A 15,986-nucleotide genomic window follows, 5' to 3' on the forward strand; every position below is an offset into this window, starting at 1 on the left:
GTGCGGTGAGCAAGGAGCCTTATTTAAATTAAAAAAAAAAAAAAAAAAAAAGAAAGAAAGAGAGAAGGCAGACCGCATTCAGATTCAAAGTCGCTATCATCATTCCCTCCTTATCGGTTCAATCTTCCAGCTTGAGAGCACCGGATATTCGATTCAACTGCTCTCGCTCAGTATCGCCAGCTGTGCTTGGTGTCAATCTCCTGAAATTCAATTCCTCCGCTGCCAAGCCAGAAATCAAACAGAACAAAACGAACGCCAAAGCTCAACATTCGACGTCTGATCACGACATCCTACTTCAAATACTCCTCGTCAACAGAACATCATCATCATGGCTTCGAGAGCATTTTCTCCGCTGCCTCGGACAATGGCGAAGTCGCCTGCCTTCACACGCGTCCACAGAACTGCTCCTTTTTCGACCTCCAGTCAGCTGCTCAACTCAGTGGACACGGTTCTCCCAAGGTACAAGCCTCTTGGGGCCTTTAGAGGAGGGTATGATGACAGCTTTTGCCTATTTATCCTACCTTTAACGAAATATAGCTAACCTTCATGTCTGTGCCACTTCCAGAATATTTGGATTCCTTTTCGGCTCCACAGTCGCAGGCGCCTCGGTCTACTATTATATCCTACAGGAATACAGACTGTCAAATGACATGCTGACGGAAGACATCTACGTACGTTACTGCATTTAAGAAACGTCGTTGCCGTGTCTGCTGCATTCCCCCTTTTTCTGTGCCTGCTGCAACTTCTCGAACGCTGGATCATGCACGTCCTTTCTAGGGACAATACCTTGCGTGTTTATTTCGGGACTGCTATAATAGAGGCCCCGGGACGCTGCCCGGGGCTATAATACTGTTTCAGCATAGATAGACTAGATTCGATGCTTTTAGTGTGATACCTTGTGCCCCGTTTCCTTGGATCTACGTTTGAGGCTGACGACCTGTGCTTTTTCGGGATCACTTGGGTTTCTATAGGCCTTAAAAGCTGCGACGCAACGCCTTTCCACTTATGTAGTGGAATTGGAAGGCAAACTGGACCAGTTGCAGAAGAAAAAATGACTATAAACGCTATACTCACGTCTGGCTGGCTTTTGTCACGACTGTCTTCATTCCCCATGAAATTTTTGTCTCCCTCATTCGGCTCTTGCAAGTTCATTTCTGCTTATCCGCTGTGTGTACTTGTATGTAATTTGAGCTTTTGTGTTCGGCAATTAGATCTCGAGGTCGTTACCATTTAAAACCTAAACAGAATGCGTGCAAAAGAATACAGCGGTTAATGGTATCTGTTTGTGATGCAGAAGTTGCTCTCTTCCGATCCACACCAGATTCATCTGCATTGCATTATTTGGTACCCGATAATAATGATACTTCATCTTCGTTATTAGAGCTTTGTTCTTTTCAAAAAATAATAAAATAAAAAAAAAAAAAAAAAGGAAGAAAGAAAGAAAGAAAACAATTTAAATCCCCCGGTAGAAATCAACGACTGGCTGCGCAGAAGCTGTGGTGCAAACAAGCCAAACATCACCACCTCCCGCCGCTCTCTCCAAAACCACGCCGAATGAGACAATCTTGATCCAACCTAGCAAGCACAGACAGGCATCCTATTATTGTTATCGAAATGTCGCACCTCATTGAGGTCTTGCCCACGGGCACGTCCCATACCTCCGCACCGGGCTGGGCCTACGTTCCAGACATCCGTCCTGACATCCCACGCCAGGGTAGAGCTACCACCGCCGGGCGAAAACGAGGCGTGCGAGACTCTGCAATCGGACGCGGAGATATCCCATCGAAGCAGCAGAACGCGATTTTGAGACGACTCGCGGAGCTTGATCGGGATAACCCCAAAGAGGTCCATATTCCGATTCCAACCAAGCAGAAGGATTCCAGTTCAAGGGGTACGACCTCTTCACCCTCGATTATGATTTTCTTCTTTCCCAGGAGCTTACAAAAGTGTTGTTGATAGGTTCGCGAGGCAAGACCACCTCCAATGTTCGCCGCATCTTAATGTCTCAGAAAGCTTTCAAAAACTATCTCGATGACGAAGAGGCCGCTGTCTTACTCGCTCCGACCACCGCGCCACGACCAAACGCTCCACGAGCTGGCAAAACACCCCCCACGTCTTCTAAAACTACACCGAAAATATCAAAGCAACCTCGCCCAGCCCCTCCAGAGCCAGTAGTATCCCAACTAATCACCTCTGAATTCGACAATGATCCCCTTCTCCGCTCGTATATCCCTTCCGCGCCCTCAGAGCGTATCGTGCAGGCTCTCCTTTCGGAACCACCGCTCACCTATAAGACATCCCGTGCGACGTTTCCCGACGAGCTGAATCGTAAACGTCCGCGGCAATTCTGCGGAATTTGTGGATACTGGGGAAAGTTGAAGTGTATCAGGTGCCAAGCAAGGGTGTGCGGCTTAGAGTGCCAAAGAACACATGATGAGACGGCTTGTGGCCGGATCTTTGCGTGAAATATTTAACAGCATGAAGGTTTCCTTGAAATCCAAGCACCTCGCGAAAGATTATCCATCATGAGATACTTCCGGGCCCCCTTTGATGATAGCAGAAAAGGCTCTTTAAATAGGGATCCTTGCTCCATTTATCCCCTCCCCCCGGGGGAGCGGTAGTCACCGATATCGAGAAAGGTGCGGTACCTATTTATTTATTCGACAGCTATCTGAAGTGTCAAAATTATTGAGTCGTACCCTTCGAAGAGGGATGGCTTTGATACTGTGGTTGAAGATTATACGGTTCCGAGATTGCCATCATGTGAATCGTACAACATCCGACTCTAGCGCCTGAACCCAAAAAGTAGGGTCATAATGCGTGTTTTGCTCAGGGGTAGCTCGCAGATCAAAGAGAGTTGACCTTTTGGCTCGTTTTCGGACTATATTCCGGCAACTATTGCTCCGAACCCTTGATTGCTATGACCTTGAAGAATCCAACGCTATGTTCTATGCGTGTCACAATAATGTACAACATAACAGGCCGTCTTAGACCGTCGAACTCGGTCTATTTGGAAATAAAATGAAATTGTAACCACAGGGACGAACTACCCTTCTGGAACGTGTGCATGTTGCAAATCAGCACTTCAACCGGATACCAGCACGGAATTCCTCTTCGCGAATCTCAAACATAACTTGAACTCCAACGAAGACCGCCGCACAAGCCCCTGCGAGATACGCCAGACCTGCATACGATCCCAAAATGCCGCTCAATAACCCTTGCAAACCGTCTAACCCCAACGCAAACCCGACCAAATTTGCCGCCATCATCATAAGTATGTTGGCCACAGCGCCAACCCCGCAAAGTACGCGGTATGTATTCGGCCTTGTACGCCATTTATGCTCTGGAAAGAGCAGAGAAGCAAGGATTTCAGGGAGAACGAAAAGGGTGATGAGCCAGCCCCACATGAGGAGACGGAGGTTTATATCGTGCCAAAGGGCAACGAAAGTAAAAACGACAAGGAAGTTGATTACGCCACGCACTTTGGAAACAAAAGGTTTATCGCTGCGTTCACTTCGACTGCCGCCGAGAGGAACGTAAAGGTACCGGACTACCCATCGATTGAACGATCGATGCCAACTTCGCCAGAAGGCGAGGGCAGAATAATTGTCTGACATGCATCGTACCATGTTTTCGGGGGGATCGATGCCGTCAATCAAAGCCCATAAGCGGAAGAATCGCCATGGAATGAGAAGCTTCAGCCAGATGATATGGAGGTTGAAATATCCCAACATGCTCAGCTGGAAGGGGGTATATATAGACCAGTCCGGGGATGATTTAGAGATGGCGACAACGTAGATATAGTGGAGAATCAATTCCATGGAGAGCAGTGTAAGTAAGAAGCGCACGCCATACAACAAAGTGCGAGTTTTTGATATTGAAGGCGGTTGATATTTCTGCTGATGAATATAATCGTTGAATGTGATTATGGGACCGGCAAGGTAGAGAGGCGAATATAGAGTGTATGAAAGATAGTTTCTAACGTTGAAACATAACGGATCAGCGGGGGTGTAGATGCGATCACGCTCGGATAGGGCTGATGGATCGAGTTGCTTCTTCTTTGGCATGTTAGCAAGGGCCATCTGCAGATGGTTGCGAGGGCAGGGATGAATTTTGTACCTCCAGTGGGCTTCCAGCCCGATAATCTAGACTCCAATAGTAGTCAAGATTAAAACTTATAAGCCGCAAAACGGTTATGTTAAAAAGGACCTCCCATCGTGAAACGATACCCCCCAAACTATCGAGCCACTCTCCCCAGGAGCTGATATCGGCATCTACACCAAGACCGAGCATGGACGCAATGGAGGCTGCAATCCTGGCGTACTTGTACCCGTGCAGAAGTTCGTTCGCGAACAAAATGCCGATATTGAATATCCATGTTGCCGCTGGTATATAAGGTCTTGGCAGATTCGTTGCTATGTTATAGTTGATTAAGAGAATTCCTAGTACCTTCAAAGAAGAAAATCCGTGAAGAGCAACTAAGAATATCAATGCAAACCAATAATCAAATGACACTCGTTTCTCGAATCTCGATTGGGCTGCGGTAGCCGAAGGATGTCCCACTGCGACACCAGCTTTATTGGGGGACGGTGAATTCGCTAGCTTAGAAGGAAAGAAATGATTGTAGAGACGGCGAAGCAACGGATGGATAATGATCAACAGTGCCATATAGCGAATGTTATCACGGAAGCTGGCGTATTGGAGGTCGGAATTGTCCTGAAACAAAGTGTAAGAATTAGGCTTGAGAGGAATTTGGGACACAAAGCGCATACCACTTTGCGACCAGGGATCCATCCAGGAGCAAGGAGCTCAGAATAATTCGAGTAAGTCGGATGAGACTCTAAAACGACGCTCAGCATATAGCCAGGTAGCCTTTTTTCTTAGCTTTCTGCGCTCACCCTGAGAAACATCAATTGCAGTCTTAAACATCATCGGGACAGCGATGATGAAGACAACATAGTAAATGTAGAACTCGGGAGTGTTCCATCTGGACGGAGATACGCCATTCTTCGCTGGCTTTGCGCCTCCACCATTTCTCGTCCCGCCAGCGAAAGGCCGATTCTGGTTTGCTGACGCTGTAAAACGGGGGTCGAGAGTGTCCAGGGAGTACAACCTCCGTAACCAGCTCAGCAGGCTCATCTTACCATCACCATTTGCAATAGCGACGGACTGGCCCTCTTCTGCCGTCGCTTGTGAATTCCTCGCCGCTTGGTGAAGGTTTCATTCCCCTGGCCCGTCCAGACACGCGATGCCAAGACACCCCTGACTTATGTCAGGGCTTAGTCATTAACACATGACGTCACCCTCAGTCGAGACTTCCAGCCATCACGCGCAAGATGATTCGAGCAGCACCCATATCGCCATGTGTACGGAGCATTTTGTTGTACCGGACGCACATGGTTATACTGGAGCTTTTGGATAATGGATGGCCTATGATGTTTAAATGACATACCCAATTATCCAAACTTGGTAGCATCGGTGGTTCGCAAGAACGCGGCTCTCCCGTCCAAGATTTATGCCCCCGAGTCTCCATGTTGGCAAGATATGATCTCATGGGAAGTAACCCTCTAGCAGACAGCATATATGGAATATATATATGCCACACTATAAAATGGCCCTACTTTCATGGGAACCTGTGACCCATTGAATTGGGCATTATTAAAACTAATGCTTCGCCGAAGTGTCTTGAACAAAACGAACCATTTGAGCGACGCATTCGCTTTCCACAAACAATCACATCGTGGAACAGGAGTCTCAAAACGTATTTTTTTACAGAGTACAAGAATGGCTTCGTCAGGAGCCGGCACTGGTGGCAGCTTTCAGCCTATTCGACAAGGGCAGGCTCAGCAACAGCCAGGGTACGTCCAAGCGCTAAACTTCAAACAACCTCAGGCGATGAATTCAACTGACCAGCAGTTAGATATGAGAAGCACATGACTCCAACCAGTGAGGCAACCAAACTAGAGTCTGAAGGCCGATTCGTGGAATATGTTGGTTCCAACAAGCTCAAGGGCAAGAAAGCTTTGATAACTGGCGGAGAGTACGTTGATTTGGTTCCCCTGAAGAGCCATTGTTGAATGTCGGTTCTGAAATATATTGTACAGTTCTGGAATTGGTCGATCAGTCGCTATTCTCATGGCTCGGGAAGGAGCTGATGTAACGATCGTATTTCTTCCGGAAGAACAGGAGGACGCAAATGACACAAAGAAAGCGGTAGAACGGGAAGGGAAGAAGTGCTTGCTCGTCCCCGGAAATTTGATGAATAACGACAACTGCAAGAAGGCGGTGGATGAGCATGTGAGCGCGTACGTCTTGAGTACTCCAATTACGCTAGGCCTATCCGCTCTTAACTTTAGATTTTAGATACGATCGAGTCGATGTTCTGGTTAACAACGCTTCAAAGCAGATCATGTGCAAAGATTTTGCTCAGATCGACCTAGACAACGTTGCCAGCACATTTCAGAGCAATATTTTACAGATGTTTGCCATTACTAAGTTTGCAATTCCGCATATGAAGAAAGGAAGCTCGTAAGTTGTCAATTACCCATGCATATCGCTAGCTAGCAGCTCACTGTGGAAGTGTCATCAATACAACCTCGGTTGTAGCATTTAGAGGGTCATCCTCTATGGTTGACTATTCCTCGACAAAAGGAGCTATTGTAAGCTTCACCAGAGCCCTAGCAAAGAATTTAGCTCCAAAGGGTATTCGTGTGAATGCTGTAGCGTAAGTGTTGCATCCACCACTACGCACCCACTAGTATTTTTCAAATGCTAATAAACGTCACCTTTGGCATTAGACCTGGTCCTGTGCACACCCCCATCCAGCCAGCCTCTCGGCCTCCCGAACAAATGGAAGGCTTTGGGTCCGGTTCCATGATCGGGAGACCAGGCCAACCGAGTGAAATTGCTCCAACTTTCATATGGCTGGCAAGCAATGAAGGTGCTCTGTACTGTAAGTCTGAACCATATCTCAAGTCGAAGATCTTTCCCCCTAACTTCTCGAACAGATGGTCAAATTATGCACCCCTATGCACTTGGGGATTAAATAACTTGTACGCTTAGGATGACAGCTATTCACTGTGCTCATTAGATGGTATAGTCATGTATGATTGGAAAAGGATATGCCTTGAGAAAAGTCAGTCAAATCTCGAGTGTGTTTCGCTTCAACACAGGGCCGAAACATAGCACAAAGGGCGTTTTAAGTATGATCGAGAATATGAACATCTACAAAGACGTTGCTCCAAAAAGTTACAATATATATGCAAGATTTTACATGCTCGCTGTCGTAAGCCAGCCGACCGGAGTACGGGTCCTTAGTATTCTAGCAGTTACTAGGCAGCTTCATTTTTCTCTGTAGCAAAGGGTGTATAGTGGTTGTATGTAGCCAGCACAATGCCAAAAATCCTAAATTCTCTCCCCTAGTTAAAAATAAAACTATATCAACATTGAAGGTATCGTAAAATGATAATTATACATCAATAGTATATTACGCCTGAACTGCATTGCAGAGAGCACTCACTTTTCTCTTCAACATTTCGACCGTGCAATCCTGTTAGACAATGGCGTATTCAAACCAAAAGAGAAATTAAACCCATTTGTAATGTCGGTACCAATGTGAAACGGGGGCAGACCCCTGAACAGCATGCGACTCAGGAGAATGGGAAGATTTTCATAGAGATCTGGGACGTATTCTTATCGGTTAATTCCCCAGCCTGGCCATCTTGATATATTCCAGTTGGTCCTCGCATCTCAGTATGGCTCTTTGTCAGCAAGGTCTGGCGTATAGCGGTGCTTCGCAATTGCAGGGGCGGCTTCCTTCAAAGCCGAACGACATGTGAACCCTGAAGACATAGACGGAAACGGGATCAAAGCTTAAGGCCAGCCAATAAGGCGTTTAACTTAACATTTTTCCCAAGCTCGCTCTCCAAGTCGTCCAGCATTCGTGACATCGCATCGTGCATGTCGTCCAAAATATCGTGAACGTATTCCAAGCTTCCCACTTTCTTAATTTCGGAGAGTATCCACTGTTTAGTTTCGATGCTAATAGTGCTTTTTAAGGGTGATCCGGCCCGTTGGTGGCGATGAAATATCAGGCCACGAATTTGGTCTGCTTTTTGCGATGGGGCATGTTGAAGAAAGTGTATTAACGGGAGGGAGAATTTTCCTTCGGATAGATCATCGCAGAAACCCTTTTTAGCAGCATACTAGAGACGGCACGAGGAGATGAGCCAGGTCAAAAACGAGGAAACAAATAAATAGTGCGTTATTAAAGCGCAGAAGAGATAGAGCAATGCATTCTTCTCACCTCGTCAGAAGCTAGATTCTGATAGTCATCTCGGATCTGGTAATACCTCCCCATTAAACTCACAAGTTGAAAAAGTTCTGCTGAACCAAAGGAACTCGGAGCCGCCGCTACCATCAGCCGAGTTGCTAGCCTGAAAAAGCTTCCGGTCTTATTGTCGACCATTGTAATGTAATCATCCACTGAAGGGCACTGCACATGATGGCGCCAATAGAGATCAAGCCCCTGGCCTACGCAAAGATTCCGCGATTCCTCTGAAATCTCATTAATTCGATCGCAAACCTTAGTATGTTTTTGCTTTTAAAAGGCAAACTTACCATAAAACACAACGCAACATTCTTCATTCTTGAGTCGCTGCAGGCGTTCGACAGCCTTGACTAAGATGTATGTACTGCTGTTGATCGTTTGGCTAGAGCCATATATGACGTGAGCGGCTGGGAATCCCCGTCGAAGCTCGGAGCCGTCCTGGATATCATCTAGCCTGCATAGCTAATTAGAGGCAAGACCAATCGATGTTAACTAAGTGTAGTATTACTTGCATTAGAGATATATTAACCATATCTGTTGCGATGTTTTCGATGATCTTCATGGACGTGAGAGGAACATGAAGCCAATGTTGAAGCGCATCTATGAACTTTGGAATAGTTCTTTTGCCTGGCAATGACATGGTATAGTCATACGGCGAGGCACAGATTGTTTCATCGATGTTGGCTTGGAAGGGCGCTAGAAAGCATTCTGTAGTTCTGCGAGTGGTCTGCTGGTAGGCATCATTAGTTCGATTTGCGCATAACTCTCTGATCTGTTGAGAGACTTGAGCCACATTGCGTGGTCGTTCTCTGGATGCCTCTGAGGAGCAAAAGCGTATAGAACATTTCACACTACGCCTCTTATATCCTTTTGTCCTAGGGATTGTAAGAGCCGGATGTGAAGAAGGTCCAAGAAAGGCGGAGTGTGTATCGCTTGGCCTGGCCGCTCGCGGTTTAGAATAATTCTCTGAGCTCTGGGCATCTCTGAAGAAGCCAAGTACAGGTGTTGGCAGGCCGTTGGAGTATGCAGCCGGAGTAAGTAAGCGAGCAACAGACAAGCTGTCTAGATTGTTGACACTTGGCTGAACGGTGTGATTCCCAGTAGGGCTAAAGCGGCGAAAATATTGGAGTAGTGGAGGTAAGCTATCGGTCTGTCTATGCATCGCAGCATAGATAAACCTTTCCCAAGAACTTCCAAAAAGCCGCTGGCCGATGTTGGTATTTGCACGTCGGCTCCAAGACCGCATTGGCAGCATTCTGGCACAAGAATTATGCCACACCATAATCGTGGGGCTACACGTAATCGGTTAATATACGGAGTATATGTATGAAGATAAAGTTTGGCTCCGAATGCTCAGCGGTTGAGCTCCAAGCAAGCGGAAAGGTACTTGCAGTCACGATTCCGAGTGAGGTTTCTAGCTGGACGTGAATGTGGTTCGTGCGCAGCCAGCTCCGCCTAGCAACCTTTAGTTCCTTTCAATATGGAGTTTACTCTGTACGGAGTACTCCGTACGGAGGACTTTTTAGGTATACACCAGTGTCATAAACACAGTACAATCATTGGCTAATTCTGATACTACTAGTATTTTATTATTATAATTTATCCAATTAGATTCTAGGCTTATAACTGAGTGTAAGATGCTTTGTCCAATAAAGAGGTCTCAAATAAGCTATCTAACCAATCAAATTGCTACTCGAAATCGGCGCTGTCAAATGCCGCCAACGCACCAAAACGGCCCCTACAGAGCGCAAAATATAAGAATCTGATGCTCTCACTGGCAGCTTGCATTCTCTCCCCGCCATTGCGCCCAAACATACCGACTCAACATGATATCCTTTAGATATAAAACACATGCATTCTTTCCATGTTTGCTACAACAAGCTTATGCGCAGTATAAGTACTCCGTACGGGTCTTATGCATGCAAAAACCAAGCACGAAAGAAAAAGAATGAGACTAATGCCAAATCAAACACCTTGAACCGTTCATGGTCTTCTGATGCCCAGACCTCTAATTACCGAAGACACCAACCGTTCAAACCTCCGCAAAACCGCCAATTGACGCCAAAAATGAGAGATTGTCTTTTCCCTACCAACTGTCCAAACCTGCATCCTGCTTCTGATGATGTCTGAGAGAACCGGATGCAAATCCAAGAAGAAAACCCTTTTACCGAAATATAAACACGAATTTTGGTAAGACTCCATCCAAATCTAACTTATTCAGAGAACGTCTTTTCTTTCCCAGCCCGTTGGCTTCATAATGGAGGCGGACTTTGTGGGGTGAGGATCTTGGGGATTATTGTACTTGGCTGCATAAGGATTTGGGTCGTATTTCTGGTCCAAATTGGCCAGAGTGTGATTGACCTCTCTGTGCTTAGCCTCGTCGGCACGGACGTAGTACAACAGATCTAAAATTTTCCGATGGCCCTCAGGCATCTTCCAGTATGTGACTGCGATGTCAGGAGCATTCATGTCCTTCCATCTTGGCAGTTTCCCGTTCTCAAGGTCATTAATGGCATGAGTGTATGTCAGGACGGCCTCTTCCTCGAGATAGCCGACAAAACGGTGGCAAGTTCTTGGTGATACGAGGTACGAGAGGAAGAAAGCATTGAAGAAAACGCCCTGGGCACCGAGGACCATAAGACGCATAAACCAGCCTGGCTCTGCCAGCTTTAAGAAACTGAGAAGGTGCATACGCTCGTTATATGCTTCTTCAAGAAGAGTTTCGATCCTGAGGAGACGGAAATGTTAGCCGTTTAGATCCTTTTGAGCAGGCGATAGCAGGGCAGCCCAATACCCACCATCCGAGATCTCTCTTCATTCTTCTCAAGCTACGCAAATGGCGAAGCATGCCACCAACCATACCTGGCACAGCGGCGACGGTTTCCAAGAAAATAAAACGGATGATCCATTTACGCTCGTCCATGGTGAATGGCTTTACTTTTTTCTGTTCCTTTCCGGCGGGCGGGTGCTTGTAGCCCGTTGCGAGATCCATCCCCCAGCGGAGCATCCGGACTGTGCCTAGGGCAGCCCAGTCCGACCAATCTCTCGTTTGTCTATGTGCGACGACAATGTCTTTCATTTCCTTCTCAGTGAATCTGCGAACAGAGTCAGAACGTTTCACTCTTAGCCCATTTCGAAGTACAGAGACTCTCTACATACACTGGGTGTTCAAAGTGTGTCTCGGTTTCAACAACATGCTTCGTCTTAGGCGGAGGAAAGAACTCTCGCAGCTTATTTGACGATGTTGTGGTGAAGTATTTTGGGCGATTTGGCGCGATATAGTTATGGAATGGCACTCCGGCTGTGCTTCGAATGCCTATTGCGGCCACCGCTGACGGACGCAAGGATGCTTTCAAGCATGATTGCTGAAAGAGCCGCGCTGAGGCTGAACTGGCCACCAGGGCTCTGACTGGGACAGTTGCCGTAGTGCTCATTGTTCTGGAGCTGGTCGAGACGTCGATGTAGGTGCGCAGGAAGACCCTCTGATGAGTAGAGGAAGGAGGAAGAATTAAGGCCGAGGGGTTCCAGGCTGATTTTTCGCTTCCAAGCTTTGGATTAATCCGGCGACCCAGGGATCTCGAGAAGTGAAAGGGGCATCTCTAATTTATATAGCCAGCAACAGAATTCAAAACCAATGACTTCATCATGCTACCATTAAGTTAGGAGCTAACTACACGATATCAAGCTTTTCTAGCCAATGGAAGGCCACAGGCCTCGGTTCTGTGACTGCCAGAAATGATGAAAGTTGCCATTGGCTCTTAATTCGGGGATTTCGGGCACTTCAATAGGTATCCCTGAAACCTCGCAACGTCATGCTACAGTGCTTACATGAACGAGCTGCCATAAACCGGCTGTAAATTTTTGCCAGTGAGCGGGGTCGCAAGTGATGCATATATCCCGTATGAGTGCATCCGGCGTGAAATGCTTCTGAGCACTCCTCCATCCCACGACTGTCTTGGAACTGGGCTGATGACAGCTACATTAGAATGGATGAGGTCCGGCGGTCATCAAAATACAGGACGGCCGCAATAGATTACCGCTAGTAAAATTTTCTGGTGCAAGTGACACTTCGGGCGATTCCGGGATAGCTCCGAGAACAGGCCGCTGAGTCATAACATCCATACCAACACCTACAGATACGCGCTCGAGGAGGACTGGCTGGCCATGGACGTTGACATCGCAACGGGCCGGGCTGAGCGTCTCAAACGGGGAGCCTCGTCGTGGCGGCAAAGGGGTTCCGGCAAGGCCCGGAGCCCCTTCAGACCGACATTCACTGGAAAGGATATTGATCGCGCTCCGATGACCCATCCTTGTAGTGACGGGTTTGAATGCACGTGAACCCATAATTACATGAAATAGAGATGTTATTCAACGGCGGAGCTTTGGTATTTGCATCCGTTAACTCTCTTTCATTTTAACTATCAACCAGGGATGATTGGACGGAATGAAATCCGGGAGCAATCATGTCAAAACAGAAATCTAGCCTGCTGTAGGCTTCGCTCCGAGCCCAATATTTGTCAATAGACTTCCACCCAACCGTTTCTAATGTATCTACCGGACAACCTGGAATCGAGATTCTCCCACTTTCGGATCAATCTCGGACTTTTCCAGCTTTGTCACTTGGGCATGTCGAGGGCCCCGCGAAATGTCCTCGATGAGCTTCGTTATCGATTCTTCATCGCCTTGAGCTTCTCCCTGGACCTTTGTGCAAATAAGTCTCTGAACACGAATAAACTCTCCGTGCAACCGGGCAATCCTCTCGGATAGAAAGGGATAAAATTGCTCCCGAAAGAAGATGGAGGGTGTTCATGAGGTGAGATGGGTTTGGGTGGTCAAAACAAACCAAGGATTCACACCTTTCCATCAGTAGTATTCCTCACCCAGCCGGTCAAGCCATAGAGGTTTGCATTTCTCTGGGTGAAATCACTTGTAAGCTCGATGTTAGCGGATAATGGCACGCTTGCAGAAGCCATCCATTGACCTCTAGTGGTCCATGAGAAGATATGAGAACTATACCGGAAGAACACTCCTAGGGCCGGTCAGGTTTATTCCCGCTTAAGTCCAGTCAAAGTTTAGCTCGCGAGAGCCATGCGAGGAAATAATTGGGCTCACCTTGCACTCTCCCTTGGACCGTAAAGGCAACCTATATAAACCCTATTCGGTCAGTAACTAGTGTCCATGCACGGCATGTCGATTCCAAAACAACGGTTGTGCCATACACGTTTGGCCATAGCATTCGTGATAGACCACAGAATGCTGGAAATGATTGTGAGCAATGATGACAAGAGGAGAATACGAGTTAGCTAGGCATCCAGTAGCCAGCGTTTTCAAGCTGTCCTGGGTCCTCAACGAGCCTCTTTTGTTGCCCCTTCGACGAGATATGGCTGAAGATGGCAGAAATTGTCTCGATTCGTGGCATGCGCTGGTGGAAAGGAATGAAGTCATCTGACCCGCGACCGCCCCGCTAGGCCCAAAATGGTCGACGCGACGTTCCCAACTCGGCCATCACCAGCCAACGGCCTCGTACAAAGTCTCCCAAACTCCGCCAACGTCCTCAGCACGGCCGGCTGGGATGACGTGCAGACACTGATTTGCTCAGGACACTTTTTGATCTCTGACACAAGTCCTGTCCTTCACTCTCCACCAAACTTTCACCACTCCGATGCCTCTCACGGTCAACCCGGTGTTGATGTGGGGGCTTGAAAGAAAACCATGTGACGACGATAAAAAAAGGAGAGGCTAAACCCCCCTGAAGCCCGCAGGAAGCCCAACTAATCAACTGCATCTCCTGGTTTGGTGCAAGTTGCAAGCTACTAAACCCCCCATGCCCGCAACAGCTAAATTAACTTATTAGAAATGTCACCATGGTACTGAAACATCTCCTTCCCCTTCCCCTGTGACATGCATCCGCCAGTTCCAGTCGGGTTCAGCTTTATTTACACAGACAAGACTTCTCCCAACGTGACAGCTTCATTGTTAATTTCCTGCTTACTCCGTCCCAACAACCATTCCTCCCGCTCAAATAGCCGCCATGGCAGACAACATTGAATCCCTTGCTCGTTCGATCCCAGATCCGATCTCCATACAACCTCGCGATCTCTCTCCTTCCCCGTCTTTGTCGCCGACTCCCGCTATTTCATCCTGCCCTTCTCCTGATCGGACGTTCTCTACAGTATCCTCGGTCTCAAATTTATCAGGCGATGGAGGATCCTCGGTTTCCACGTCCTCCCGGAGACGTGGCTATATCAGACCCCAAGGCGCTGTATTTGCAGAGTCTGCAAAAAATCGCGAGAGCGTAATGAGTTTAGGGAGCATCGCGCATTTACAGTATTACTTTGCTCGAACGGGGCTATTGGATGGTAAAGGCGGACAGTTGGCCCGTGCAAAAAAGAGACGGGATTCTGATATTCCTAAGCTCATGTTGACTCAACAGACGCATTTTGGCGGGGATTTGACTGAAAGTCCCATCGAGGAAGTCAGCGATTTGGCGGAAGAATGGGATGAAAATGAACCGGCCATGCTACCTCCAACCGTGAGCACATATAGTGTTCGCACGCACCACATCCCTCCCCCGATAGACATTGAAGAGCTTAGAAGGGATCTACAGTCCGCCTTGGATAAAGCCAGAAACGTCTTAACTGCTACGAGAGATCAACTGGCAGCCCAGGCTTCTGCACCCGTATCGAGTGACCAGACGCCTGAAAATATGTCGGATGCTGCAGAGGAAACGTCTGAAAACCCACCATTAACGAAGCCTCCGCAGGGATGGCATGAGATCGAAGGCATGCATATTCTCGATGTGGTAACCCTTGCTATTCGAGCTGCTAGAATCTACTACACTTCTCATGAAAATCCAGTACGCTTAGACTCTATCAAGAGCGAGAAGAAAATCCGTGACGAGCTGCTTGGTATTTTGGACGTATTGAGAAAATGGGCAGGGCGAAATTTTGTGGGTGGGTTAAAGGAAGAAGAAAGAAACGTTATGCTTGGATGGATAGCGGGAGTGGAAGCGATGGTTGGCAAAGAAAGGGAGCTTGAAGAGGCGGATATACAAAAGAGGGCCAGCTGGATCTGGGCGAGCGGAGATTGGTCAGGGCGAGAGCGCGAGAGGGAGCAGGCGTTCCTTCAAAGCTTTGAGGAGTCCGAGGCGATACCCGCATGGGAACCTGCCGAAGATTGTCCCCTTCCCACACAGTTTCTCTCTCGCTGGCAGGATGGTCGACGCCTTGTGCGATTACATAACGCAGCTGTCAGGATGTCAAAGCGTCCTTTTGGAGAAATTAGAACCTTCCATGAAGATGTCGGAAAACCGTACCGAATGGCTGACAATATTCGCTACTGGGCCAAGGCCGCTGAAATTCGATGGGAGATCAAACTTGATGTAGACGCGTTGGCGGTTGTCAATGGAGACAGCGATGAGGCATGGAGGAAACTTGACCAGGCGCTGTTTAAGTGGTGTCAAGGTGTTCGAGAAGAGCTGATCCGGGATTGGACAAAGAAAAATCCGGATCCAATATTATCCATCGTTCCGCCAGACGAGTCTGAGGTATGAGGGGTTTAGGCTCAAATAGAAGTGAAAAGTGAAGCTGCTGGTGACAATCACAACATCTCATTGGTACCACGTTGTCTGCTATCCATTGCGCTTGATACCCTTCTT

General features: G+C 47.7%; 9 protein-coding genes across 9 annotated transcripts; 4 read left to right on the plus strand and 5 right to left on the minus strand.

Moving 5' to 3' along the window:
- The first annotated feature begins 75 nt into the window (after positions 1-75).
- On the plus strand, positions 76-1,234 carry CIMG_01056 (uncharacterized protein). The gene is made up of 2 exons (XM_001247284.2): positions 76-489; positions 566-1,234. Exons 1-2 carry the CDS (start codon positions 329-331, stop codon positions 687-689), a joined length of 285 nt encoding a protein of 94 aa, XP_001247285.1. The 5' UTR covers positions 76-328; the 3' UTR covers positions 690-1,234.
- A 355-nt stretch (positions 1,235-1,589) lies between these two features.
- Positions 1,590-4,001, plus strand: CIMG_01055 (HIT finger domain-containing protein). Its single transcript, XM_001247283.2, has 2 exons — positions 1,590-1,891; positions 1,960-4,001. Exons 1-2 carry the CDS (start codon positions 1,615-1,617, stop codon positions 2,463-2,465), a joined length of 783 nt encoding a protein of 260 aa, XP_001247284.1. The 5' UTR covers positions 1,590-1,614; the 3' UTR covers positions 2,466-4,001.
- Positions 2,066-5,195, minus strand: CIMG_01054 (glycerol:H+ symporter). Its single transcript, XM_001247282.2, has 4 exons — positions 4,899-5,195; positions 4,773-4,840; positions 4,120-4,716; positions 2,066-4,058 (listed from the first exon to the last, which is right to left on the minus strand). Exons 1-4 carry the CDS (start codon positions 5,137-5,139, stop codon positions 3,078-3,080), a joined length of 1,887 nt encoding a protein of 628 aa, XP_001247283.2. The 5' UTR covers positions 5,140-5,195; the 3' UTR covers positions 2,066-3,077.
- Positions 5,196-5,565: 370 nt separating this feature from the next.
- On the plus strand, positions 5,566-7,252 carry CIMG_01053 (oxidoreductase). Its single transcript, XM_001247281.2, has 7 exons — positions 5,566-5,858; positions 5,921-6,040; positions 6,105-6,305; positions 6,364-6,528; positions 6,581-6,724; positions 6,798-6,952; positions 7,008-7,252. Exons 1-7 carry the CDS (start codon positions 5,626-5,628, stop codon positions 7,043-7,045), a joined length of 1,056 nt encoding a protein of 351 aa, XP_001247282.2. The 5' UTR covers positions 5,566-5,625; the 3' UTR covers positions 7,046-7,252.
- Positions 7,253-7,364: 112 nt separating this feature from the next.
- Positions 7,365-9,584, minus strand: CIMG_01052 (geranylgeranyl pyrophosphate synthetase; the record flags this gene model as incomplete). Its single annotated transcript, XM_001247280.2, has 4 exons — positions 7,365-8,204; positions 8,306-8,556; positions 8,620-8,783; positions 8,842-9,584. The coding sequence occupies 4 exons, from the start codon at positions 9,582-9,584 to the stop codon at positions 7,866-7,868; spliced, it is 1,497 nt and encodes a 498-aa protein (XP_001247281.2). The 3' UTR covers positions 7,365-7,865.
- Positions 9,585-10,012: 428 nt separating this feature from the next.
- Positions 10,013-11,892, minus strand: CIMG_01051 (alternative oxidase, mitochondrial). Its single transcript, XM_001247279.2, has 3 exons — positions 11,489-11,892; positions 11,128-11,424; positions 10,013-11,057 (listed from the first exon to the last, which is right to left on the minus strand). The coding sequence occupies exons 1-3, from the start codon at positions 11,761-11,763 to the stop codon at positions 10,547-10,549; spliced, it is 1,083 nt and encodes a 360-aa protein (XP_001247280.1). The 5' UTR covers positions 11,764-11,892; the 3' UTR covers positions 10,013-10,546.
- Positions 11,893-12,153: 261 nt separating this feature from the next.
- On the minus strand, positions 12,154-12,637 carry CIMG_12805 (uncharacterized protein; the record flags this gene model as incomplete). Its single annotated transcript, XM_004445783.1, has 2 exons — positions 12,154-12,305; positions 12,367-12,637. 2 exons carry the CDS (start codon positions 12,635-12,637, stop codon positions 12,154-12,156), a joined length of 423 nt encoding a protein of 140 aa, XP_004445840.1.
- Positions 12,638-12,676: 39 nt separating this feature from the next.
- On the minus strand, positions 12,677-13,704 carry CIMG_01050 (acylphosphatase). The gene is made up of 5 exons (XM_001247278.2): positions 13,549-13,704; positions 13,442-13,472; positions 13,346-13,358; positions 13,186-13,255; positions 12,677-13,030 (listed from the first exon to the last, which is right to left on the minus strand). The coding sequence occupies exons 1-5, from the start codon at positions 13,558-13,560 to the stop codon at positions 12,881-12,883; spliced, it is 276 nt and encodes a 91-aa protein (XP_001247279.1). The 5' UTR covers positions 13,561-13,704; the 3' UTR covers positions 12,677-12,880.
- A 656-nt stretch (positions 13,705-14,360) lies between these two features.
- Positions 14,361-15,881, plus strand: CIMG_01049 (uncharacterized protein; the record flags this gene model as incomplete). Its single annotated transcript, XM_001247277.1, has 1 exon — positions 14,361-15,881. The coding sequence occupies one exon, from the start codon at positions 14,361-14,363 to the stop codon at positions 15,879-15,881; it is 1,521 nt and encodes a 506-aa protein (XP_001247278.1).
- Between the last annotated feature and the right edge of the window lie 105 nt (positions 15,882-15,986).

Source organism: Coccidioides immitis (genome assembly GCF_000149335.2).
Source record: "Coccidioides immitis RS genomic scaffold supercont3.1, whole genome shotgun sequence".
NCBI classification, from domain to species: Eukaryota; Fungi; Ascomycota; class Eurotiomycetes; order Onygenales; family Onygenaceae; genus Coccidioides; species Coccidioides immitis.